Raw genomic sequence first — 26,104 nt, forward strand, 5'->3', positions numbered from 1 at the left:
GGTACAGACCAGTGAAACACATCGCTTCATCAGTAGGTTGTAATATTAGACACGTTATTGTTGTGATTGTTCTGTTGTCTGATCATAATACAATCTGTGAAAGTGCACTAGATCTGCTGCTCAAGATCTTGTAAGCACCGCGTTATCTACGACAGTTTGCGTGCTTTAACGGTCCAGCTGGACGTCCTTTGTCCTCTCTCCAGATGTTTTATTAGAAAAAAAAGAAAAAAAGAAAAAAAAATGGATGCGGAGCCGTCAAAAGAGGACCATTCTCCCGCCAGCCAGCCAGCAGCCACATCTCAGCCCAAGTCGAAGAAGCCGAATCAGGCTCTGTACGTCCCCAAGAAACAACAGCAGGGCTCAAAAGACAAGGCTCAGTCCACGGAGGGAGTCAAACCGAGACCCAGGCCTCGGTACACGGACAAGTCCCGCAAAAACGTCAAGAACAGGAAGGACAAGGCAGCAGCGGCTGACGGCGCAGGGGAGCGACGGGACGGAGACGTGAAGGAAGAGGGGCCGCAAGAGGCCGAGGCTCAGCTGAACTCTGACCCCAGCTGTCCGGCCGATGAGGCCACTACACAGCTGGAAGCCACGTCCCCTCCCGAGGAACAGGGCGCAGAGGAGAGCTGGGACACCCTGTTTGATGACGATGGAGACTGTCTGGATCCACACCTGCTGGAGGAGGTGAGAGCTCGGCACAGGTCCGGCTCGGACGCGCCGTGAAAGCAGAGTGAGACGTGTGTTGTCAGCTTGCAGCTTCATTCCTTGTCCACCGTTTTATTTTTTCATTTTATTTTATATTCTATGTGACTTGGATTTTCATCCACACACGGGCAGGTTTTTTTTATGCCACTCTTGGAAAACTCCTTCAGAGAATTATTTGACTTTTTTCCCTCTTTTTTCATTCATTCAACTTAATTTTAAGGCTTGTACCTTTTGTTAGTGACTTTAAACTACCTAACCTAAAGAGGATAATTAAAGAGTATAAAAAGCAGCAATAACATAAATTTAAATAAAATAAATAAATAAAGTAAATAATGCTGGTTTTAACCTTGCTGTCTGTACATTTGGTCTCCCGTTACACAGAGTGAGAGGCATTAGTTTTTGCCTCTTCTTTAATTCATGATCTCTATGTTCCAATTTATCGGTTGACTCATCGTCTACTTCCATCTCTCTTCCACGCTCCGTCTCCTCCCAGCTGTCTTTGAAGGACGGCAAAAAGAAAGAGTCGATTCAGCAGCCGAGGTTCGACTACTACAACATGGGCCAAGGCGACGACGACGAAGACGAAGACGTCGACCTCACTGAGGACGAGCTCTCGCACATCGTGGAGATATACGACTTCCCCACCGACTTCAAGACGGAGGACCTTCTCAAGACGTTTGAGGGCTACCAGTGCGTGGCGCTCGGCTCCCACAGACCCGCAGACAAGAATTTCATGAGCACAATTCTGTACTGAATTTCTGTGGTGTCAATCTGTGTTTATTCCCCCCCCCCCCCCTTTTTTTTTTTTCTAAAGAAAAAGAGGATTTGACATCCATTGGGTGGACGACACACACGCTCTGGGTCTCTTCTCAAGTCCCATTGCAGGTGAGTGATGCGCCGCAGCTCATAACAGGAAGGTGGAAGCAGAGGGTAAACGCAGACTGTCACATCGCTTGTCTCCCGTTCTCACGACTCCCAGCCAGAGAAGCTCTGAGATCCAAGCACCCGCTCATGAAGCTGCGTCCGCTCTGCAAATCCTCCTCCGCCACCAAGGCCAAGGCCCGAAGCTGCTCAGGTGCGATGACCATCACCACGATCCGAAGGTCCGGCTTCATCACCTGGACTGCTTTGTCTCACAGTCCCTCTGTCTCCGTCTGTTCTCCTCCCTGTTGCCCAGACTACCTCCTGCCGGCCAAAGAGCGGCCTCAGACCAGTGCAGCGCTGGCTCGCAGGCTGGTGACCGGTGCCCTCGGGGTCAAGGGCAATGTGACGAAGGAGCAGCGCGAGGCGGAGAAGAAACAACTTCAGGAAGCCAAAGGTACATTCGTTTAAGAGAAAGATAAAAAAACAAACATCTGATAGTCTGAAAAAAGGCTTGAAAACTTGTTGGAACAAGTACAAAGTTTTGCTGTAAAATACACTTGACTTATTTACTCAGCAATCATTGTCGGGGTAAAAGAATTATGACTGCACAGCAAATATGAGACTGGGCAATGAATCGCATCTCAACACCAGGACTGATGTGGAGCAGAATGTCTTTATTGTTTCCGTAAGAGTAAGACAAATAAAGAGTGCCGTTCTTAGGTAGCCAGCCAAGTAAATCAGTATTCAATCAGATAAAATAACATAATCAAAGTATTTTCATGCCGCTGCCCACATTGATTTCACTAGATTTTTTTTACGTTCTGGAAAGCCTGCCCTGTATGACATCATGACTGGCTGACTGACTGACCGACTGCTTTTTTATCCACTCTGACGCTGATCAAACATCATTCATGTAAGAGCAAGAGCAAGAGCTCATAATAGAAGTTGTTATTGTTCCTTTTTGAGAGAAGTTGTAGATACTTTGACGTGCTGATCTATCAGCCAAAATAAATGAATACACGCATCAGGAAAAGAAAAACTACTCATCTACTACTAATAATAACTAACTGATAGCTAACTAATACCAATAAGTAATTATATATTTCAATACCAAAATTATTTTTATTTTTTTAGATTAACACAAGTTATCTTTGGCCTCTACAAATATTTGTATGTACAGAAATACTGATACAAATTATTATTATAGACATTATTTTGGCGGACTGTATATAAAAGCTTTTGCTGTTCTGTTTTTCTATTGTTTTACTGGTTTTAATAGCTTTTATTTATTCCTTTTATTTACTTTTTATCTGTTGTAAAGCACTTTGGTTCTCCGAAAGGACCCTGTGAAGGGCTACATAGATGAACTACATTTGCATTTACATTTACAAAATATCATGCGGCCCTAGCAGGTCCCCCTCCTGACTGTTTGTTGCACCGTCTCTCCTCCACCACAAGTAGGAGCTGTGTTCACACTCCACAGACGCAGTCGCAACAGCTTCTCTGCTGCGACTTGATGCCAGCAGAAGTTGCTTTTCCTTCCACCGCACACTGCAGATCAACAACGGGTCTATAATCAGCGCGGCGGCCATTTCCCCTCACAGATGGAACATAAGTACACGGGCGCAGAAAAACCGCAGATGTCTGTCCACCCAGCAGCCAGTCAGCAAATCAGGGCTCGCAGTAAAGAAAAAAAAAAAAAAGGAGCCCAGAAACAAAACAAACAAACAAAAAACATTAAAAAAAATTGTCTTGTCTAAATATAAAACCAGCCGTGCCTGACGGCCTGCTGAACATTGTGTGCCGGGATCCATTTAGCTCCGGCTCCCCGCTGCTCTCTCCTCCCGTCAAGCCAAAGCAGGCAGAGCGACGGGTTTTTGGAGCCTCGGAATGGCGGCCGTGATGTTTTGACTCCGGTGCGACTTCACTGATTGATCCGTTCAACTTTGCGGCTTTAACCTTTCAGAACAAAAGCGCCTGGCAGCCAAACAGAGGGACGACGCCTGGGAGGGAATGTGACCTGACAGAAGTCATCCTCCCACTTTTCTTTCTTCTCCACCCCCCCATCTCTTTTTTTAATATAGATTCCCTGATTCAGCTGAGGCTAAAGTTCCACACACCCCTTTTTTTTTATTCCCTCTGTCCACTGGCCACTCCCTCCGACCGCCACTCTTCCCAGAAATGGATTGAAACCATTAATTCTATCCTGGTCTTCAACTGTCTGCCACTGACCGTCGCTTCAGCCACTCAACATCCACCCTCAGTGTCAGAGAAGATCAAGGTGTCTCCCTCTCTGGCCAGAAATAGTATTTCTTGTGTTTTAATGACTTTGGAGTCTGTGTTGCTGCACTTGGTCTGATCGGCTGTCAAGGTTTAACTGGTGCTCAAGGGAACATTTTTTTCTTTTTTTTAAGTAGATCTGACCACTGTTGATCTGTGAGTTGTCTTTTTAAAATTAAAGATGACGTCTGCAGATCTTCGTCTTGACTTATGTCATGATGACACAGAACAAAATTCTTCATTTTAGTCGCTAAATTAAAATTTGTTGATGTGTTTTTTTTAAGAACTTTTTTTTTTGTCACGTAAGTAATTGAACTGTTACGTTGTTATGAAACCTCCTCTGAGAAATAAAAGAAAAATGCCAAAGAGCAGATTGTTGTTCAGCGTTGTGGTTGTCTGTCCAAGCAGGACTGTTCATTATTGTCAACATTGCAACTGTAATAAGACTGAAGAACTCATTTAAACCAAACGGATGCCATCTCACTCAGTGGAAAACTTTCAGCTCTGCACAGCTCGCAGTAAGAACTCAGCTGCTCCTCACTGCTCCATGCCACCATGTGTTGAGCTCCAGTCACAGTCACTTCTTCTGATACATTTGTCTTTATTTGGCTGTTGGACTTCTTTTTTTTTTTTTTTCCCCAATTAAACACACTGCCTCTCAGAAGAGTCAAACCCACAACCACTGACTTATGATGAGCTGAGTGAAGACTCCTATTGGTGAACTGAGGAAAATCATCTATCTTACTGAAAGGAACCGGAATTCTCATCACTACCGGGCGGCAGCAGTCTCCTATGAAGCTCTGCCTTTCAACCACAGGCCAGTGATTTGATGCTGCACCTCCTTCCTTCATCCCTTCAGCCAACAATTAGCTCTCACAATCCCATTTTGGTGCTGCAAACAGCTGCAAATGTACCATTTGTTGCACAGCGCTTGATCTCAGAAGCTGACGGATTGGTGGGTGCTTGTTGCCATCCCATGTGATTTATTTGTAGCAACCTTCTGCCTTCAAATGTGCACAACCCATTGCAGCTGTGAAGGACAAACAAAGGAAAAAAAAACTGTCAATGTGACCATTTAAAAAGATTTGCTGTGCACTGATGCTAAAAGCTTGGAGTGAACATTTTCTAGGAATTCCAACCAGGAATTGCTGCAATCCTCAGTAAGTGGAATGAAAAAAACCCCAACATGTTGAATTCCTCTCTCTGAGAAGATGAACTTCTTCAAGTTGAAGGGTGCCAGGTGTCTGGAGAGAGGTGTTGTCTGTCTGCACAGACCCCCCCCTGCCCTCGACGAATAATAACACAACTTACACATGTTCTAGTGTACAGCAAAAATCATCAGTAGACAAATTTTCAAGGTGTGGTGTGCCAGGAGACACATGGACCTCCCAGTTCCCTGCAGCCGAGCTGCACGCTGCACATCACCATCGTCGTGTGAGATCTCCCACCCCGCCTGTAATCTTCTGCATTGCTGCGGCTTCACGACGACCTGAAGTGCCACAGAGGGGCCTGCAGGGCCAGGCGCTGCGCTAACAATCATTAGATTGAGTGAAAGTGGCGGCTCCAAGTGTGTAACGAAGAGACGCTACACTGCTTCAAATTAAATATGAGGCATGGTCCAGATGAAGAACACTACCATCACCACAAAAAAGGCTTTCTGCTGTTGCGTTTCATGGCAACAAACAGCAAACACGCCTTACGTCACCCCTCTGCCTGCTCAGAATCAAAGCTTTGTGACACTCAAGCAGAAGTGTCACCAAAACACAACCCAGCATCATTTTCTCACACAAGACAGGCCTTGACTATGGGAGTTAGCTAGTCTTTTCATTTCACAAAGGCAGAGATAACATTTCATCAACATTCAATGTCGCTGTGTAATAAAAAAATGTTTTGCAATGTTGTGTCTATTGTGTTAGCGGAACAATAACACAAACTAGCTTTTAGCATAATCCCTGTTCTTTCAATTGGCAGTGAACTGTTTGTGTAAAAATGGCACCCAGTGCAAATAAACGACCCCCCAATTGGTGGGACTTCCAGTTCTGGAGATATGACTGTCAAGAGTTGAACATTTTTTGTATCTCTGAAATGGAGGGTTGAAAAACGACAAGTAGTTGGGCGAATTATAGCCGTTTTGAAGTTTCCCCATTTAAATTAATAGGGTTGGGGTTTTTTGTGAAAATTTAGGGTTGGGATGGGTTGGGTTGCAGCTGGGGTTGGTGTTTGGGATTGGTGTTGGAATTGGTGTTGGGGTTGGTGTTAAGGTTGGGGTTATGGTAGGGGTTAGGATTTTTCATTATTGCTGTGTTCTTAATTCAAATTAATTTTGAATCCGAAAAGCTCAAGTTTTTGGTTTGTTTTGTTTTTTGATTTAGACATTCCCACGAACACACACACACGCACACACACACACAACCACACACAAACACGTGTTGTACCCCTGGTCCACACTGAGCTTTGATCGTGGGAGCCCCTTGCTGGGGAGTAAGTGTTGTTCACCACCAGGTTGTCTTCAGCGCTGGCAAGTGAAGAAGAGTGACGGCCTCACTGTTTCATCTCTTTCTAGGTGGTTTTGGAGATTGACAAATTATTGAAAAGGCATGAATTTCTGTTTTGATTCCTATTTGGGACAACTGGATTTTACCCAAGATTTTGTTCCTATTCTATGTACGACTGAGGTACTTCTATACCTCTGCATTCCTCAATAAAGAGGAGTATGGCTCAGTGGGCTGAACTATCACAGAACGGTGATCTGATGGGTTGGGGTTGGGAAAAGGATTGGGGTCAGGGATTGGGAAAAAAGAGTAGTGTTAGTGTTAAGGTTGGAGCTACTGCAAAAAGAAAAGAGCCACCACATCAGCACCTATGGCAATCTTTTTAGCCCATCTTGGTTTGCAGTTCATTTACTTCATGCATTTCTTCTTGACCTTCTTTTGTGATTTTTAAGGAACGCTTGCAGCAGTTGCCTTCCCCATTTCAGCAAAAGCAGTGGGCAGTAACCAAGTGACGGAACTACCAAATTGAATTCTTTACGCTGAATTTAGGCAAGATGGATGTGCAAGATTTTGGACCTGTCGTGGCGTTCATTCTCAGAGTGCGTCTCTCCATTTATTTCCTTAACGTTTCACCATGTTATCAAGCTAATGTCTAACTTTCAGACTAGATATTTCAGCAATCACTGGCTCCACTCAGTCAGTTGATTTACACGTCAAACATATTCTGCTACTTTCGTCATAGTTGCATCGCAGCCATGTGTTGTCCTTACTTGGGTGCAAAGGATGCTTGAAAAAGTGTTTTTTTTAGTTTTGGGTTTCCACTGAGTTTACAATACCATATTGCACTCCAACTCATAAAAGGTAAAAAGGTCAGAGCCAGTGGTGGCGTTAAAGTAAAGGCTGTGCAGCAAGACAAAAGGCTGCTGTGTTAGTATGTGCTGGGCATAAGGTTGGAGCAAAAACCATAAAATGCAGGTCATCTTGGGTCTCAAGCAAAATATCCAAAGCCCAGCAATTGTGCCTTTTAGATGTCTGGATCAAAACAATGGCTTCTGCAATTAAACAAAGATAAATTATATACTGTGGAAGTTCAGCGTGTCTACTAGATTTGTAGTATGTATTTTTTTTGGTTCTTTTTGAAGGCTTAAAAACCGATTCCTCTTTGCCTTGCTGACTAGTTTACTTACTATTTGACGTGTACATTTCTTTGTTGAAAATCTCTGCAGTCAAATAATCATGCTTTAAGTGACCAATTAAGTTTGTCAAGCTGACATTTATTCTGCAACTACCATTATCAAGTACCGGTTAAAGGTACAATACCGCGTACAGCCGATCTTATCCGACGTTGGCATTGTTACAGGTCAAAGAACAAACAAGTTCAAAATACCAAATATTCAAATCAACAATACAAAACAGCCACACAGGGACACGTTTCAAAAGTATATTAAACTTCTGCATAAATTAGAGAGACCTAAGGAGAATTATTATTTCTTTCTCCAGAGAGGTAATATAAAACTGTACATGACAATACATTTGCAATAACATTACAATATTTATTCAAATAAGGCAAAAATAAAAAATAGCACCATGTAAAATGAAGTTGTTCAAAACAACACAACCACACAGTTGTGACAGGAAATACTGCATCTGGAATGTGAGCACAGGAAGCAGGTACAGAGTTTTATGGATCTGGGTTGACAGTTCAAGGCCGACAGCCGGCTCATGGTCCGGGTTGTTTTCTTAGACCTCTACCTTCACAACTGCGGTTATGTTTTGATAACCATAATTATATATTTGTTACAAAATTAGAGACACATTTGTTTTTTTTTTAAATTGGAAACTATCCTACTCTATGTTTTGTCATGACGCCGCAAAGCCTTAGGTGGCCTTTTTCTATGTTTGTATCTTTTCAAAAGAAGACAGTCACTGCTGATAACAACCAATCACAGGATCGTTTCTGCATCAGAGCTCCCCCCCTTACATTATAGTGTGCCACCCTCCTTCCCTTGACCCCTCATTATTGTACTGGCACATCGTTCAACCTCCTGACGTGTGGAGGTGTGGCAAGGGGTTGTGCAGCTGTTCTGTCCTTAAGTCTGCGTGTTGCTGGATTCACAGGAAGTTGTTGGAGATCTGACGCTGGTGGTCGAACAAGTCCTCTGCCTCGGCACTGTAGGCATCACCTGTTGGATGCACAAAATGGACAAATGAAAGACAAACTGGCGAAAACGCAGGGGCAAAGAATTTTTTGTGCAGATTTGGTGGTAAGCTTGTACCTGCGTGGCATCCGTACAAGTAAACACGTGCACCGTCGTATCTGCACCGGCACCGCATCACGTTGTTCTGGAAATCCGACTCAGACATGTCCAAGGACGGGTTGACCTCCACCTGTGAGACAAACCGGACTTGAGACGACAATCCTGCCACGATGAGTTCCCACATTCTACAACGTAAATTGCTTCGAGGTTGAGACACAATTTTGGGAAGCATCACTGCTCCAGTGAAACTCTCACTCAAACTGGAGAAAAGTGGGAAGACTTGAGTTTTGTCTTCCTCACATTGGCTGAGCTCCTAATCGTGGCTGAGTCAGTTCCTTAAACACTTAAAGCACAGCAGCAAATGAGTAAAAGTGTGGAGACAATTCACTGTTTGCAGATGACATTTTGACGTATTTGTCCAAATCTAATTAAATAATTTAAGTAGATTATTCTCCAGCTCGTTCAACTGCTTGTGCCTACTGTTATGTTGCAAATGAACAACACCACAAATTGCGGATATTCACGGATGATTAATTCTGAAAAAAAAAAAAAGATAGCAACAGCGTGAAATAACTGTGCAGGCAGCAATGACGATGATGGAGTCGCCTTTGATCTGCAACACAGATGAAGAACTTGTCGTTCTTCTCTTGGCCAAAAAGAAGGTGTGCAATGGCCTTAAAACTATAACAAAAAAAAAAACTAAACAACTAACTAACTAACCCTCAAGTCAAGTTTATTCACCACAAAAGGGTGATTTTTGAAAATATCCGCAAAAAAACACTACATTACTGTTCCATTTTCTCTTTTTGGATTGTAAAATACACATTTGAGGTGCAAATGATGCATGACGTTACCTTTCACCGTCACGTCCATTGAGGACAAACGACAACAACAATAAAGAAAAGCAGAGATGCAGATGACAGTTATTTGTTTTTTTGGTTTGAACTTGAAGTTGCAGCCTATGATTAGAGCTGCAGCCACGATCCACTGCCTCGTTTTGTTGTTTTCCACTCTGTCTGTCTGCCTGCCTGTCTGTCTGCCTGCCTGCCGTGTGTAAGAACAGCCTATAAATGAATTTCTCTGACGCACACTTCAAACAGATCACCTGACCTGGTTTCTTCATCAAAGCGACCCAGTTTTACAGTCTAAACGTTTTGCATTCATTTATGTTTTCTGTCGCCAAAAAGACTGAAGATGGCGTGGCATGTTCATTATTATGATGATCTTGGTTATAGCTTCACTTTTAATTCACTGTTGGAGCCACTTCTCGGCTCATAGCTGACGTAACAGCACTGTTTGTCTCCTCAAATGGCCTTTTGTTAGAGCGTGGATCCAAGAAAGCTTAAAAAAAAAACTTTTGTCGCTGCGTAAAAAGAAATCCTGTGATTTTCTGCAGCTGACTCGGACAATCAGGAGCCACCGGGAGGAGTAAAAGGGGGGCGGATCCAAGGTGGACGTGACTCATCGCATTATAAAAATGGTGTGCGGCTCTTGGGAAAGTCACCATGTCCCTCCCTCCCCTGTTCACATTGCGCACAGAGTTAGTTTTACGAGCAGCTGAGCCTCAATCGGCCAACCACAGAAGTGCTGCTCGGTCACATCTTCTTGGAAGCGGCGGAACCTCCACTTTATGACCTATACGACGCCGTGGCTTTGTCTTATGGAACGTGGCTCGTCACACGTCTCTGCTCCGCTGCGATTCGATGGAGGCTGCTGGGAAATGTTTAGACGCCGTAAAACGTCATTGCTAAGAATGAACGGCGCAGAGGGGAGGGATGAGTCGGACCGGACCCTCGATGTCCGACCGGCAAACTCCAAACTTGGACCACATAATTCAGTCTGTGCGAACATGAAGTGCTGACTGAGTCGTTTGGCCGCCAGCAAGCCTGAGCTCAGCGCGCCGGCGGACTAATAGCAGGTCTACTTTCTATATAAAGCCAGACTAAATTCACTTTCCTTAAATACGCACACGCCCTCTAAACTACATACATGCTGTACACCTGAAAGAGCCAGGAGTCATTTAGTCAAATTACAGTGTGTTTATCGCGGCTTTTATCTCGCGCCCGCCTCAGATGTCGAAACACTGGATCCTCTGTTTGCTGCTGCTTATTTAGCCTCTCGTGCCCAAACGGGCAAACCCAGGATGACACCATTTCCCCGTGAAGATTAAAAGCGTGGATAATTTCTTTTCCCCCCGCAAAATCTTAACCAGGAACGCCAGGTGGAACATTTCCTGCATCCGTTGGAAGTTCTATTTTTTTCTCTTCCATAAATCTCCAGGAAAGGTGCAAGCAGTACAAATTAAAAAGCAGATTGGTCAAAACAAAACAATAAAATCAATCCATGCAAATGTCTTTAGCTCCTCCTCTTCTCCTCTTCTGTGGTTCTAAAGTGCGGCTTGAATCCCAACCAAAGGAACACCGTTGCACATTAAATAGTTTCAGCTCGGATCATCCAGACGTTGCTGGAGCATCTTTAAAGATGTTGGGGCATCTCTATAAAGGTTAGCAAGGGTTGTGAGGGTTAGCGGAGGGTTAGCAAGAGTAACGCAGAGGTTGTCAATATGAACGACCACCTAACCTGGAAGATGTATTCACCAGGCCGGATATCTGTGATGTCAATCCACTGGCAGTCGATGTCGTGGCGGTAGGTGTCCCAGCAGCCAACTGAGATGCCCTGCTGCCCCATGTTGTAGCAGGAATAACGCTTGTAGAGACCTGTAAAATAAAAGAAGCCAAACAAAAAAACAAAACATATTTGGAAACCTTGCAGAGGTATGCCATATGTCCAGAGAAAGCATTTTGGAAAAATGGAAATTGGATGGTGTTTGGACAAAGCTTTTGTCCATCATAGTCAAATGAGATTATTACTGCTAGTTTTGCTCGTTAGCTATAGTTGACACTTCTGATCAATGCAAATGAAATCCTTAACCGGGCTGGAGTTCAATCAGTAAGATTTGTGTTAGTTAAGAATTGAAATCTCTCAATCCAGCTGCCTCGCAGGCCTCGTGAAAAACTCGGGCCGCTGCCTTACTTTAATTTGGACTTCTAGCAAGAGATTCATAAAACGGCTCATTTGTGGTGTCTTTCAAATGTGCAATAAGGATCTGAGCTGCATGGATCTGTCAGGGGTTTGGCCCAGATCGATTTGGGCTTGGCCTCGGATCTCACAGTCTAGTGCTGACTTCTTTGAAATGCTCATTACAGGACCTTTTCACTTTTTTCACTTTTTCCACTTTCATGTATTTTTAAGCCCCATCATTTGTCACGCATCTGTTCTCACGCCCAAAGTTTACCATCGACAAGCGGATTAGCGTTGCATAAATCTTTTTCTTCTTCTCTTCCTTCTTCCTCTTCTTGTCTTACCTTCGGGGCAGTAGGTGTCCTCCAGGCAGAAACTGGCCTTGTGGCCCTCGGCCACCTTGGTCCCATTGAAGGTCAGCAAGTCATAGTGGGTGAAGACCTCGATGCTGTGGTAGTGCCTGAAGGTCGGGACCAGGGCCGCAAGATTATTTACAAGAAAGGCCGAAGCAACCAAGCCAATCATCAATCCACTTCATGTTGATTATGCTGCTGTCTGGTGTCTTTAGTTGTTATCGCCCTGTTTTCGGTGAAATGGGGAAATGCTGGCAGACTCTGGTGTGAGACCATCAAGCCAACAACACTCTGACATTGTTTTCGGTGAAGCTTTTGCCTAGCCAGGTGAGGAGCAGTGGTTTTCTCCCCTGGCAGCTGATCAGTGGGAGCGACTCTGCTGCTCAGCTGCTGTTCGTGCAGTTTCAGAACCGCGACCTGCCGCGAGAGACGGAGCCCTGCTGCTCAGCGCCACATCCCTGGGCAAACGACCGGGCAACCGGCAAGCTTGTTTATTGCAAAACGCCATCTTGGAGGGTAAAATATCGTGTTTACTGCGTCAAATAACAGACTTTTAACATGTGTTTGGTTGTATATATATAGCCAGGATTTAAAAAAAAAAAAAGGAAATGAAAGTAGAGTTGCACCCAGTGATCAAATTGCACTTGCACCATCTTAAATTCCCTTTCATCTTCTCCGTCTTGCAGACGTGATTTTTTTTTCCCTCCTTTCCCTTCAACGTCTGGCAGCGATGTGGTAAATTGCCTCCTTCTCCGTCGCCCTGCTAACTAAATTGGCAGCGGTGGCTGCAATCACCGCAGAACGATGGCCGCTTAAGCTCCTTTAAAAGTGCCTAATTCCCTGTGAGTGGACTCTCACTTCCCAGGGACTCTTACCTGTGACACTGGTGCCACGTCCAGCTCTCCCGGCCGGCTCGGGGTCGGAAGTCGGCTCGGCCCATGTTCATGATGCGCGAGGAGAAGCGCAGGAGGCGGCGGTGGCCGTAGGGCCAGTTCATCCTGGCGGCCGAGGACGACAGGCAGTTCTCCTCGTTGGCGCAGGTCAGCAGGTGGAGGGGCCGGTCCTCCAGGTAGGCCGACTCTTGGACGAGCTGGGCGTCCAGGACCAGGTCAGGAGCGGCTGCACGGGAAGGGCGGGGATCAGAGGAGCAGGGTTAAAGGGCCGGTTCACACTTAGGTGATTAGATATTTCGGCCCAATTTTGCAAAGTCAACAAGTGACTGAGTCAGGTGACCATTCTGGGGTTTCACAGAGGAAAAAAACACACCTAGTAGAAGCCCAGGGAGGTCGTGTACTCATGTACTTGTACAACAATTGGGGGAAAAACCCAACATCATGTGTCTCAACACTGCCTGTGTAGTGACATCAAAGTGTCGGCAAGAATCAGTCGCACAATTTGCCTCAACCTTAGCGTTGTGTTTTTCGCCCAAGTGTCCACTCTACTTCCTCTTCTAAAGAGGAAGTAGAGTGGACAGGTGACATTGCTGTGGCTCTGACCAGTTTGTTTGGTCAGCTAGCAAACATGTTACCAGAACTGAGGAAAAGATCACATCAGGCGCTTGGTGCACGGAGGCTACGGTGGGGAAGTCTCCGCCCCCTTTTTTGCGACTTACTCTCCACACAGGTGACTCCCGCGGCTCGGCCGTCTCCTCCTCTGGGACAGTAGACGTTGGTGTTCCTGCGGCACTGCTGGATGGACATCTCGTTTCCGCTGCAGTGGGTTCCGCTCAGAACCACGGCGGCAGCGTCCGAAGAGCTGTGCCAGTACCAGGTCTCCTGTTCAGGGGGGGGGCAACCGCCAAGGGATCAGGACGATGTTGTGGAATCAGTCAGACTAAAGGCTCACACACACACACACACACACACACACACACACACACACACTCATACTCATACAAACACACTCAGAGGGAGAAGCGTTTCATCCCACTTTCCACTGTTTTCCATAATTCTGTTCCATGCACACTCCTGCTATTTCAAGATTTGTTTGCACCATGAATTTCTTTCAATCACTCTTCTCCTTACTTTCCGTCGTTTTCTTTTTCTTTTTTTTTTTTAAACCTTTTTTTCAATATTTTATATTTTTGGTGTGCTGGAAGTGGACGTTTGAGTAGCCTGTAATTACCTCAGGCCTCGGTAATGACACAGCGCAGACACACAAACAGCAGGACGTGCAGAGCAGGGAAGGAAATGTCCAGCACAGGGACGGACAAACGGACAGACGGCCAAAAGGGACGGACGGAGGACAGAACGAAAAACACTCAAGTGGTGTTTGTGTGTGTTTACCTGGTGAGCTGTGGAGGCGAAGCCCAGGCCGAGCTGCCGGCAGACCACCATGGCTTCGTTGATGCCCCAGTTCTCACTGCACACGGAGCCCCAGCGTCTGGCTCCGCCCACGTCCATCAGCACCTCCACGCGACCCTCGCCGGGCTCGCGGCCTCCCGCCAGACGCACCTGGAGATTCGGCAGATGGGAGTTTTTCTTCCCCATCGGTCTCAGCAAATTCAAGTTTCACTCAAATTTAACTTTTTTTTGTTTTGTTTTAAATTTAACTACAGCCTCCAGCCTGTCAGCGGACACTCCTTTACTTCTTTTGTTAAAACACACATTTCACACTAAACTGTCTTTTGTGATGTCACAAGGGGAACAGGTGGTCGCTAACTCTGCTGCTTCTCCACCTCTTCTGTTCTGGGTTCCAGTCGCTTTGGAGAAAACCAGAAGCTAAAAAGCAAGCAATTTCAAAATGCGAGTTCAGGAGGTCGGCCCTTTCTGATGTCACAAAGGGAACTGATGCCTCTTCTTCCCAGCTGACTGACAACAGTGCCACCTAGTTGCCCCCCTAAAATGTGCAGACGGTCCTAAAAAAAAGCAACCTTTTTTAGGCAGGAGGCTGCAAACAGAGGACTGAAAATGCTGGTTTCCTTAGGTCTGAGAACTTTGACCGCAGGAGGAAGAACATGGGCACCTTCTCGGTTCCTGCTCCTGCCAGAAGGTTTAGCCAGGCGCCTCTTACCGTAGCCTGCAGCCCGCTGTGGGGCACGTTGCAGCGCACCGCCACGTCCTGGTTGTGTTTGCAGGTGTAAAGCGGCACCGGTCTGAAGCTGCACTCGGTGATGGACTTCTCGCGGCCGGTGCACTGCACGCTGTTCATGTGGATGGGGCCGGTGCCTGTGGTGGGGGTGAGGAGAGGAAGATGGGTGCAGGAATGAATGATTCAGTCGTCTCCAGCTCTCGAAAAAAAAAAACACATTTTAATGTCAACCTCCCGCATCAGAGCCCTGTCAGATGTGGCCCCGAAAAAAAAAAAAGAAAAACGAATTTAGCCCTCTGAGAGCTGAGCGACTCTGCAGAAGCAAACTTTGTAAACCAAATTAGACGCTGAAAACGGACAAAAAAAAATAAAAAATCTGAGTTTGCGTAGGTGTGCGAGGCCTGGCGGGGCGAAGGCCTGTAATTTAGTCTTAAATAGCTAATGATGTCAGCGGGTCCCCAACGTCTCCTCTCCTCTCTGGGTTCTCACAGTTCTGCCTCCTGGACGGCCTGAAACGTACCCGCGCTCCGCTGCACCTACTTTACTGGGGCAATTACTTCATTAGCCGAGAGGGAGGAAATGCACCATGATAGGACAAACGCTACGTGCTCGCAGGGAAATGTATGCGATCGCGGCTGCTGAAAAATAAAGTAATCATTCGTGTGTGTGTGAGTGTGTGTGCGTATGCATGTGTGTGTGAAAGGGAAGGCGGCTCCGTTTCCTCGACCAAAAGGTTAAAGGCCAATTTAGTGGCTTTCATGTTTCCGCGGCCAGCGAGAGAAAGTGCGAGCCAAAGTAATCACGCTGCCTGCGGTTGTTTGGTCCAGCTGATTGCCCGACATCCTGGTTTCAAAGCCGCGCTGACGCCTCAGAAACAACAGGGTTTATTTTCACGGCCACACGCACATGCCACCGGACCGCCGGCCGGAACCTCTTCTCACAGCACACGAGTCGTCGCGGCTGGTCATGGGTCGAGTCTAGCCAGGATTCTCTTGCTTGCGGAGTGAAGACTGACCGACTGGGGTTTGTTTGTTCCTCTCGCAGCCCCTCGGATCAACGGAAGGGAAAAGTGTGTTTAGTCTGATTTCTGAGCTCCACGTTCAGTGGACGCTAAGAATGCAACCACGATTAGGGCTTCCTGTTTTTTTTTATTTTATTTTTATATGATTTAATGAAAAGGTCGTGGGTTCCATCCTGGCCTTGGGGCCTTTCTGTGTGGAGTTTGCATGTTCTGCCTGTGTCTGCAAGGGTTCTCTCCAGGTTCTCCGGCTTCCTCTCCAAAAACATGCATGTGAGGTGAATTGAGACCTACAAGTTGTCCGTATGTGTGTGTGTGTGTGAATGCAAATGGTTGTTTGTCTGTGTTTGTCTCGAAATGGCCCTGCGATGAACTTGTCCAGGGAGTCAATCTACACTGTTTTGCTGTACGGGCTGCAAAACCAGGAAGACTTTTTCATTGCGTGTCGCTCCGTCCGTCCGTCTTTGTCTTCGGCCACTGAGAACATAAACGTCTGCAGCTCTTTGTTTGCCCATTGAAATTGTAAAAATCCACACGTGGGGCATTTAAAATGGCAGTTTTGGTTTCCGTGAAAGACTCCCACTTGGCTTTCGTCAAAGCTCTTATCCAATCAGTGCCCTGCTCTGTGCTACATCTCCACTGTGGTCCCTGGTCAGCACGCTTGGAACCCCAAGGAAACAAGTACCAAAATGGTAACCCTTGGAACCATTAGGGGCCAGTGGAAACCAGTTCCAACTAAATTGTCCATATTTGTGTGAGTGAGTGTGTCTTTGTTTGTCTTTCTACGTGGCCCTGTGATAAACTGGCAACTTGTCCAGGGTGACACCCTGCCTTCACCCCCCGTGGCAGCTGGGATCGGCTCCAGCAGACCCCCGTGACCCTGAATGAAGGTGTAAGTAGGTCTAGAAAACGGCTGGATGAATTTAATGAAGGGTGCCACGAGTTTGGAGGTCGGTTTTTATCAGCAGCGTCCAACACCAGACTCTGGATGTTGAGGGTTTCCGAGTCTTACCCTGGCCCAGCTCAGCCCTGGTCAGGGCCTCCTTGGCCGTCCCGAAGCCCAGCTCCCTGCACACCACGCTGGCGGCGCTCAGGTCCCACAGGTGGTCGCACACGGTGCCCCACTTGCCCTCCTTCAGCACCTCCACGCGGCCCTCCCCGATGCGCGGGCCGGCCTTCAGACGCACCATCGGCTGCAGAGAGGGGCAAAAAAAAACAAACAACGAGGAAGAGTTTAGTGGGAGGAGTGCAGTGGAAATGCTCAGTGTGGTGGCTGGTCCATCCTCTGCTTTGCTTTGCATCAAGTGCTTCCCCCAGAAAACAGCACATTTCAGCCCTCTGTTTACAGCCTCCAGTTAAAAAAGGCAGAGCTTCCTGCCAAGGTGTTGCTTTGTTTCAACCTTCAACATGTTTGGACAAAAAACAAGGCGGAGCTTCCCCCTGACTTGCATTATTGTCCATAACCTGGGAGAGACATCTGTGCCCTCTGTGACATCACAAAGGGCTGACTCGCAGAACCCCCTGTTTTAGCAGGCACTTTCTGACAGCAAGACAAGTGAAAGATGGACATCGCTGACAAGTTTTTTATTTTTTATTTATTTTTTATTTATTTATTTATTTATTTTTAAATAATTTGTCTATTAATTTAAGGATTCGCGTTTCCCGGCTGTGCACTCACCGACACAGGAGGTGGCGCCGGCGCTCTGCCGTTGCGTGTGAACTGCCAGCCGGACACGCAGCGCACCACGGCGTGCATGCCGCCCCTGCAAGGCCCGTCGCTCCTGGGGTTGGAGAGCTGAGCGCGGCACTGCGACAGCGAGTTCTCTACGCCCTGACACTGCACCTTCTCCACCCAGTAGCCCTTCTTGGTGATCTGAGTCCTCAGCCTGACGAGGGGAAACGGAAAAAAAATCAAAATGAAATCAACTCAGCGGACGTTTTTTTATTTAAAGGGTAAAATGTTGTAGCTATTTTTGTTTGTGTGTTTTTTTTGTTTAGTTTTTTTTTTACCTGGAGTTTGGATTGGCCAGTTTGGACTCCCACAGTTTCCTGCAAAGACAGGGAGCAGCACATACTCAGAACGCCTCTTTACATTTCCGTGGAAAAACAATCAGCCCGGTCCTGTTTTGCGTCCTGCGCCTTAACCACGCTTCTCTTCCCCCGCTGACGTCGCGTCCCCTGTTTATCGAACCTCAAATAAACACAATTTAAAGCACCGAGGGAGGGATGGAGGGCAGAAGGGTTGGAGGGAGGGGCTGCACTAGGGCGTGTGTCACTCCTCTCTTGGGAGCGACGACTGGGACATTTACAGTAACGGATCGCATAACTCCCTCTTTACCCTCAAACCGCCACTTGGTTGTCACATCATGGCTATTTTTTGCTGCTGCTGCCGCCGGTCGTCTATACGTCTGCGACGGATGTCTGGCGTGAGGGTGTTTGTAAGTGGGGGCGGAGGGGGGAAACACACACACACACACACACACACACACACACACACACACACACACACACGCATATAAAATATCAGTATCATTCATGGACTCCTGGGACAATCCTGGCTGCCACAGCAAGCCGGTGTTTTCACTGGAGTTTAACTACAGTTTTGGATGCTGCACACAAACCCACCTGAACGTAAGCCAAAGAAAATAATGAAAAAGATGAAAAAAAAAGTGAGAATTTAGTTTAGAAAGGAGTGATTCATCCACCAGGCCAAGTCTGGTGTGCTTTTCTCTCTCACACACACACTCGCTCACACCCTCGCACCCCCTCCCACACACACGCACTGACCACAGGCAGGTGCAGCGTGACCGACGGCCTCCTTCATGAGTCAAATGGCCGAGTGGGAAAAGGAGGAAAGGGGGCGGAGCCACGGTGCTGTTAAATATTTGGCCGAACTAAAATGGGAAGATGTTTCGTTCCCTCTCCAGGAGGACCCCGGCATCCCGACCCTCCACAGTGAGTGAGCCAGCCAGCCAGCCAGCCAGCCAGCCAGCCAGGGCAGCATTGCAGGCACCAGGCACTTCAGCCGTTATATCACACATACACACGCACACACACTTTAGGGCATGTATGATTTCCAATCTGACGCTGTCATGTGTCACTGTTGTGAGTCAGATTGTGAGGGTGCCACATTCTAGTGCTTTGCTGAAGTCCAGTTCATGGAAATGTTGGGTTTTGAAAATCCCAGCCTGGTCCAGACAACTGGTCTCCAAAGTCGGACTCGTTTTCCACTCACAACTGACCACCGACAAAATTATTTGCTGGCCTGGAATTGTTTTGGCCCTTACTTTGTGAAAAGCATTCTTATTTTTGGAGACAATTTGCCTCCTCGACATTCAGCCAACCGGTAAATAAATTGTTGGCCCCCAAGAAAAATATTGTCTCAACTCTCCTAGCTGGGATTTTGGAAAATAAGCGCCTGCACCATTGTCTTTAATAGTTACATAATCCTTTTCAGTCGGTCTAAGAATTCTATGGCCAATCAGATCCTTGACGAAAACCGTGAGATGTTACTAAGGAGAGGACACAGAAGGAAATACAGGAAGTGACCGCAAGCCTGTTGTCATCTGCAGTTGTTGTAATTGTAATCTGTCTCTGGGTTGACAGATGATTTGGCTTTTCTTCTGCCTGTGAGCGGAGTCCAATGCGCCCAATTGAAAGCCTGGTTGTTGCTAACTGGCTCAATCGGCATAAAAAAGAGTTTTGCGCCAAAAGAAGCGGAAAGAAGGTTCGTCCAATCACATCTTGAGGCTTTTGAACATTTCCCCCCGTCTTTCCAGATGTTTTCTACTCACTCTTTCACAGGTGTTAGAAAACTTTCATATTAAAACGTCATGTTACATTATTTTTTAGTCAATAAGTGTGTCTGTCTTTGGATGTGATGTGACATTTTTTGTTTAAAATCAAAGTTCAGGGACGTTTTGCCTCAAGCTATTATGCAGAAAAACACGACAGGGGGTTTGATACGACGGTATTGCTGCGTTGTAAAATTTAAAAAATTGTTACTCATCGTGCAGCTTTTACGTGATGTAACATTGTCCCTCTGAGCGAGTACGGGTACGCGGCTCAGTTGGGTTCTAAATCAAACGACGGAGACGGGATCCGAGAGGGGAGGCAGCCATTGGTTTGATGGGGGAGGAGAAGAGGGAGGAGAAGGAGGAGGAGGTTCTTCTAATTGCCTGGTCTGCTTGGCGGCATTTACTTTGTGGTCGAGCAGGAGCATGTCGGTTTGCACACACACACACATACACACACACACACATACACACACACACACACACACACACACACACACATCAGACATGGAAATATGCATGTGAATTCAGGCTTTGGTGCTTTTTAGCGTTTGCATCAATGCAACGATGTGACAAAAAAACAACAGGAGGAAGGAAATGAGGCGGGATAAAGGTTTCTGTGAATTGGTCCACTTTCACGTCTCAATGTCCTAATTTCACCGGATGAGAAGAAACAGGCTCTTTTGTTTATTTTTTGGGTTTTTTTCAGAGCACACATTTTAGCCAAAGTGCAGTAATTGCTGCTTTTCGTCAGAATTTAAGGATAAATTCAGCCACTTTCTTATCCTCCAAAAAGGGTGATCTGGAAGAAGGTGCGAGACGGAGGACGGAGAGGTCGTAACCTCGGCGGCGCGACCAGCCGAAAAACCCCTGAAGCCAGTGCGAGAACCTCTCAGGAACCTCGGCATCGCGCCAACTTCTCTTTTACGCAACCCCCGACCGCACAATACCAGAGGCCGCACTTGGTGAAAGGAGCTGACTGTCAGGAAAAGCGGAGATAACCCTTCATTATGCTGCACCGGTGCCAAGGTGCTCAGGAGACGGAGGCGCCCAGTATCACACTGGCTGCCTGCAACCGAACTGATTCAGAAGGAGAGGGGGTGGGGGTGGGGGTGGGGGGGGGGGGGGGGGTCGGGGCAACGGTGCTGGACTTTCCATGAAGTGTGAGGGTTTCAGCACAAGTCGTAACCCAGGAGGGAGGGAGAGCGGCGGGGGGGCTTAAGTTAATTTAACACAAGTGTTTACAGTCGGCCTCAAAGAGAGTTTATGTGTGATGAAACACTTGAGTTGGAAAACAGCTTTTCGCATTCGCCTTCTGTGTGAATGTGACTAAAACTGAGGGGGAGGGTAAAACACTTATTAAAAAAAAGTGCTGAGCAATTTAACAGGCTGTGACAAAGCTAGACACACGCATATGCACACGCACGCACGCACGCACACACACAGTCAAAGGAAATCAAACGCATGGAGAGACTGAAGTGCTGACGGAGCGCTGGGGCGTGCACTGATTCCAGTTTGACGGAATATTCCAGATTAGACAGTCGCGCTCGCCACAATTACAGCTGTTCCACTGTTCCACAGAGACGAAGAAGAAGAACAGGCTGCCAGCGAGGAAGTCACGTGACTGTAAGTGGGCGGGGAGCAAAAAGCTAACCATAGCATAGTGTTTATCTGCTGCTGCTAGAAATAACAAACACTTTGCGAACATGTTTATGCCGCCACCGCATGTCAGCCTGAGGGGAACAACACGCACTCCGGTGTCAAACTGTGCAACCACTTTCAAGCTAACAGCGGCGTTTGGGATGGATGAACTAGGCGGATGCTTTAGCGGTACAATTACGTTTAGCGATATGATAACCTTTACCGACACAGTAAGCCTATATGGTGCACTGACCTTTTCGCGCTAAAATAACGGCAAGGGAAACGAAAGTCGTTTGATGATCCTAAATCAACTCAACAACCTTTTGCGATTTGCGATATCTTCAAGTGATGACAAAAACCCAAGTGACACAATAACTGTAGTTGATATTATACAATTATATATATGTTCTAGTTAGGATGCCTCCTGAAGGTCTCCCTGGGGAGGTGTTTGAGGCCTGCCCAACCGGCAGCAGGCAGACCCAAGACAAGCTGGAGGGACTATGTCTCCTGACTGGCCTGGATACATTATCCTTGGGGTGCCGCCAGGACTGGTGGAGGGCAGTTTTTTCTTCTATTTGGTCGTACAATAAATTAGGATGATGTGACTTTTTATTTTCAACCACCCTATAATTTTTGACAATGACGCAACAATATATCCTTAAGTACACCCAATAGAAATAACATATCCCCAAACTTAGATTTAACACCATTTACCATAGCATATACGATAACACATGGCAATATAATGCTGTTTGGCGGTATTATATCATTTCGTGATTTAGTAACTCTTGATGAATATTGGAGGACTGCATCTTCCATGGACCGTTTCTTGTAAGGTTTGTTCACACATTCATGGCTGGTCTAGACTAAACGGCCAACACGGCCACAAAGCTGTACTCCTTCTTTGCAAGTAAACAAAAAGATGCGTCACATGTTCTAAACGGGGACACGGATTCTGGGAGGAACAAACAGTCGGTTGGACACACGTGACAGTGGTGGCGATCCAACACTTGTCGGCTCTTTCTTCTTCCGCACTGTTGTTTACAGTCACAAGAAAACAATCTTCCACAAAGCTGGGTGGAGGTGGACCAGAAAAATTAAAAACCAAAACAACCCGGTCTGGCCTTCGTACGCCGGCTCCCGCCGAAAGCCTTGACGCTCGAGGCCTCTTCAGACGACTCTGGGGTGTTTTTGCAGTCTTGTTGTCCACATTGGATTTAGAAAGACTAGCTAAGACTTGACCATCTTCTTGTTTACACCTCTGCTTCATCTCAAACTTGAAAGGGTAGTTCAAAGGAACGGCGCGGAGAGCAAAGCCGGCCCCCTACCCATACGATCGAGACACTTCAGGGACATTGTACAGATGTTGATCCCTCGGGATGCTTCCGCGGTCGTGCCGCTGGACGGGTCGAGCTGAAGAAGCCTGTGACCGCCGCTGCGGACCGGGCGGAACACAGGGAAGTTTAATTCTTGGTGGCGTGGAGAAGACAGATGGCCCGCTGGTCAGCTCAGCCGTCCTGTTAGCTCAGCCATAAAAAGACGGCTGTGGGCAGACGGGCGGACAAACAGAGGGCTGTTGCACAAGCGCAGACGTGTTTGCGTGTTTATTTTCTACGCGCGCAGGTATGTCGTACATTGTTTGCGTAATGTTTTATAAATCGTGTGATGAGGGCAGGGGGTTGTGTGTAACGTACGAGTGTCTGTGTGTGTGTGTGTGTGTGTGTGTTTTCAGGGGGAGGTTTTTGCAGGTTTGATGGTCTAAGTGTCAACTTTGGAGGTCTCTGTGGGGGCTTCAGTCTAAAGTTAGAGGGATGATCTGGAGTCGGCCCGACAACCAGTCATTACAGCTGCAAAACAAATTAGGATATCATTATTTATAATAAAAGACCTGCCACTCAGTGGTTTATTTTTTTTAACTTGGGTTTACTTTGGCCGTGTTCACACTTGGCCACATGTTTTGTAAAACACATATTTTTCCAGTGTTTGGGCCGTTTTGTTCAAATACACAAACTGTATTTTAGTTCCAAAACAACTAAGATTCTTCCAAGTTAACATTCCCTAAACCCTCTGTTAAAGTAAGATGATAATGTGGAATGTGGAATAATGTGCACTCAAGTTGCATGACCATTAATGACTTCATTTTATACCAACTCAGTCAGGTTGTCTGTCATCTCAGGCCGTTTGTTTGACTATATCTTGTTTTTCAGCCTTCCATACATTTTCAACTAACTTCAACCGTAGAAAACAATCTTTCTGTTTGAACATTGTAGCGCGTTGTAACGTTTACCGCCCCTTGTGTCCTGGCGTAACCATTGCAGTCTGTGTTGTGTGGTCGGAAGGGGAAAAGTGCGTGAGGAAAATATCCAATTAGAGAGAGAGAGGAAAAAAAAACTAGATGTGAACTAAATTATACAGAAACAAGAAGCCAACATCAAACAAGGATGTTTGATGTAGAGACACTGTAATAACGATGATGGTCTCGGAGTCTGGATCGGGACATTAATAACACACTCCCAGATGCTATTTTAAAGGTCCACACTGAGGCCGAGTCAGCCGGCCGACGACGGAGGCTGATGGTGGGATTTGGCCGCAGCAGACACGTCGTGTGCCAAGTGTGGCTGGTTTAATGGCAGCAGCTGTGGTTCACCTCACTGGGGCAACGCTGGGGGGTGGGGGGGTGGGGTGTTTTACCCATGAAGGGATGTGTCGTCCCACCGCAGTTTTCCATCCGTGTCACACACACACACACACAAGCACACAAACACAACACTTTCTCAGTCTGCCCCCCGCCATCTGACCCCCTCTTCTCCTCCTCTTCCTCCTCCTCCTCCTCCTCCTCTGTGAGCTTCACTCACCTGTATGCGTTCTGGTCAAAGGCCTCTGCGGACGGGAATCCCAGCACTCCGCAGACGACGCGGCTGCTGCTGAGGTCCCAGCCGTGACTGCACACGTGACGCCACTTCCCGTTGTGCTTCACCTCCAGCACTCCCTCCGTCACCAGGCCGCCATGGTTGCCAGTCAGGACAGGCCGGAGACGAGCCTCCTCCAACTGGACTGTACCCTAAAAAAAAAAAAAAGAGGTGCAATGTAGTTTTTGTTTAATGCTTTTCCGCCCTGTATCCAGCTGCTAAAGAGCCAGCAGGAAATTATTGTTAAAGGCAAAAAAAAACTTGAGTAAATGTGAGTAAAATGAAAACATGCTGTGCGTGGAAAAAAGCTGCTCTGCTGATCTTCTTTTGATATGAGGTTTGCAGCAGGTTTTGCTACGACTGCATTTATTTTTTTGTCTTCTTCTGGGGCTTTTTAATTGCACCTAGCGACGGCTAGCGGCAGCTTCTGAGTTGCCTCACGGCTAAACAGAAGCCAGTTTGGCGTGGGAGTCCTTCTCTATCGGAGAATGTCGTGAGTGAATCTCAGAGTTGAAATCTAGGAGATCCAGCTCACAGGCTTTCTGCGAATACCGTTTCCTGTTTTGTGGACGTGAGGACAGATCCCTGTCACAACACTCTCAATCGGCCTGCTTCTCAAAAAACGAAGGAAACGCGATCCGAGTTTAATGACACGTCTAAGAAACACGCGCAGCAAGACGACCGTCAGGAGAAGAATAACATTGTGCCAAAGGCTGTCTTTAATCATCCTCTCTCATTGTCTCGGCTACGCATTAGCCTGTAGCCTGGAAGGAAACCAAGCACTTCTGTTTAGGGCGTCTGAGGGACATGTCGTGATGATTAGGAAAAAAAAAGGCAAAGAAATTATAAACACGGCACGGATGAAAGGAGAGGAAGGCAAAGAGTTTTGCGACGAATGCTTTCATCCGAGCGTCCTGGACGTGCAGGGATGTGGGAGCCGCTCGTCCATCCTGGACTTCAAGTCCTGCTGCTGCATAATGACTGGATCTGGTTTTAGGTCCGGCTCTAATTACACGTGTCCTCCAGCCTGCGGCTCCACAAATGTCATATATAGAGTCTGAATAAAACTTCTGGGGTTACTCAGAGTGTGTGCGTGTGTTTGTGTGTGTGTGTGTGTGTGTGTGTGCATGTATATGTGTGTGTGCATACCCCTAGTGGATGCCCGGTTTACCTGTGTGTAAGTGGTGTCCATTTCCACTCGTGTCTCTGGGTAAGCTGGCTCTGGTTCCACGTGGTTCCCGCTGAGCTGTTGGTTCCTCTCGCTCCTCGACTCAGGTTGGACCTGAGGCTGAGAGGGCGAGCCCCGTGTCTCCGACCTCTGCCTGTAGAAGGCGCCATTGGCCAGGCGCGAGGGCAGCTGGTGGCCTTGCGGGTTGAGGGGCGCAGCGGCTCTGGAACCGTCGCGATTCCGTCGCAGGATCTGGATCTCGTGGCCGTTCTCCTGGGGCGTGACACTGCCGCGACGGGTTGACACCTGTCCGCGGCGCAGGGCGATCTCGTGGCCCCTGGCCGAGGAGGAGGCGGCAATGCCGGCCGGGGCGGGTGGGGATGCGGCTGCCGTGTTTCTCTGACTGCTTTGTCCGGACTGAGTCCTGCTAGAAGATGGAGGCTGATCCAGGGAGACGGGCGGGAAGCCGGGTCTCCTCTCCGCGCTGCAAATCACCCCCAGGTCCTCGGCGTGGGTGCAGTCGTTGATCCCCCAGCCGTTGGACTGACACTCTCCGATGGAGGCCTCCGTG

General features: G+C 47.3%; 2 protein-coding genes across 3 annotated transcripts in view; one reads left to right on the forward strand and one right to left on the reverse strand.

Annotated features, from left to right (window-relative positions):
• The window catches only part of r3hcc1l (R3H domain and coiled-coil containing 1-like), a 145,585-nt gene that overhangs the window by 318 nt on the left and 119,163 nt on the right, over window positions 1-26,104 (forward strand). The window contains exons 2-7 of one of the 2 annotated variants that reach the window (XM_076040209.1): window positions 204-684; window positions 1,199-1,395; window positions 1,520-1,590; window positions 1,685-1,780; window positions 1,883-2,023; window positions 3,536-3,630. In XM_076040209.1, the coding sequence (XP_075896324.1) occupies window positions 241-684; window positions 1,199-1,395; window positions 1,520-1,590; window positions 1,685-1,780; window positions 1,883-2,023; window positions 3,536-3,588 (1,002 nt within the window). In that variant the 5' untranslated portion in view covers window positions 204-240 and the 3' untranslated portion in view covers window positions 3,589-3,630. Of the gene's footprint in view, window positions 1-203; window positions 685-1,198; window positions 1,396-1,519; window positions 1,591-1,684; window positions 1,781-1,882; window positions 2,024-3,535; window positions 4,221-26,104 lie in introns of those variants that run through there. The other variant, XM_076040202.1, reaches the window with a different exon arrangement.
• The window catches only part of LOC142897534 (lysyl oxidase homolog 4-like), a 20,952-nt gene continuing 2,437 nt past the window's right edge, over window positions 7,590-26,104 (reverse strand). Inside the window, exons 3-15 of the mRNA XM_076039945.1 lie at window positions 25,537-26,104; window positions 24,312-24,517; window positions 18,032-18,070; window positions 17,700-17,907; window positions 17,034-17,214; window positions 14,986-15,140; window positions 14,259-14,426; window positions 13,586-13,748; window positions 12,849-13,092; window positions 11,965-12,080; window positions 11,180-11,316; window positions 8,618-8,729; window positions 7,590-8,524 (exon numbers count right to left, since the gene is read on the reverse strand). The exon at window positions 25,537-26,104 is cut by the window's right edge and continues 34 nt beyond it. Of these exons, the coding sequence (XP_075896060.1) occupies window positions 8,454-8,524; window positions 8,618-8,729; window positions 11,180-11,316; window positions 11,965-12,080; window positions 12,849-13,092; window positions 13,586-13,748; window positions 14,259-14,426; window positions 14,986-15,140; window positions 17,034-17,214; window positions 17,700-17,907; window positions 18,032-18,070; window positions 24,312-24,517; window positions 25,537-26,104 (2,368 nt within the window). The 3' untranslated portion in view covers window positions 7,590-8,453. The remainder of the gene's footprint in view (window positions 8,525-8,617; window positions 8,730-11,179; window positions 11,317-11,964; window positions 12,081-12,848; window positions 13,093-13,585; window positions 13,749-14,258; window positions 14,427-14,985; window positions 15,141-17,033; window positions 17,215-17,699; window positions 17,908-18,031; window positions 18,071-24,311; window positions 24,518-25,536) is intronic.

Source organism: Nelusetta ayraudi, unplaced genomic scaffold, assembly GCF_046127955.1.
Source record: "Nelusetta ayraudi isolate G7.1 ecotype Tasmania unplaced genomic scaffold, CSIRO-AGI_Nayr_v1 ptg000004l, whole genome shotgun sequence".
Classification (NCBI taxonomy): Eukaryota; Metazoa; Chordata; class Actinopteri; order Tetraodontiformes; family Monacanthidae; genus Nelusetta; species Nelusetta ayraudi.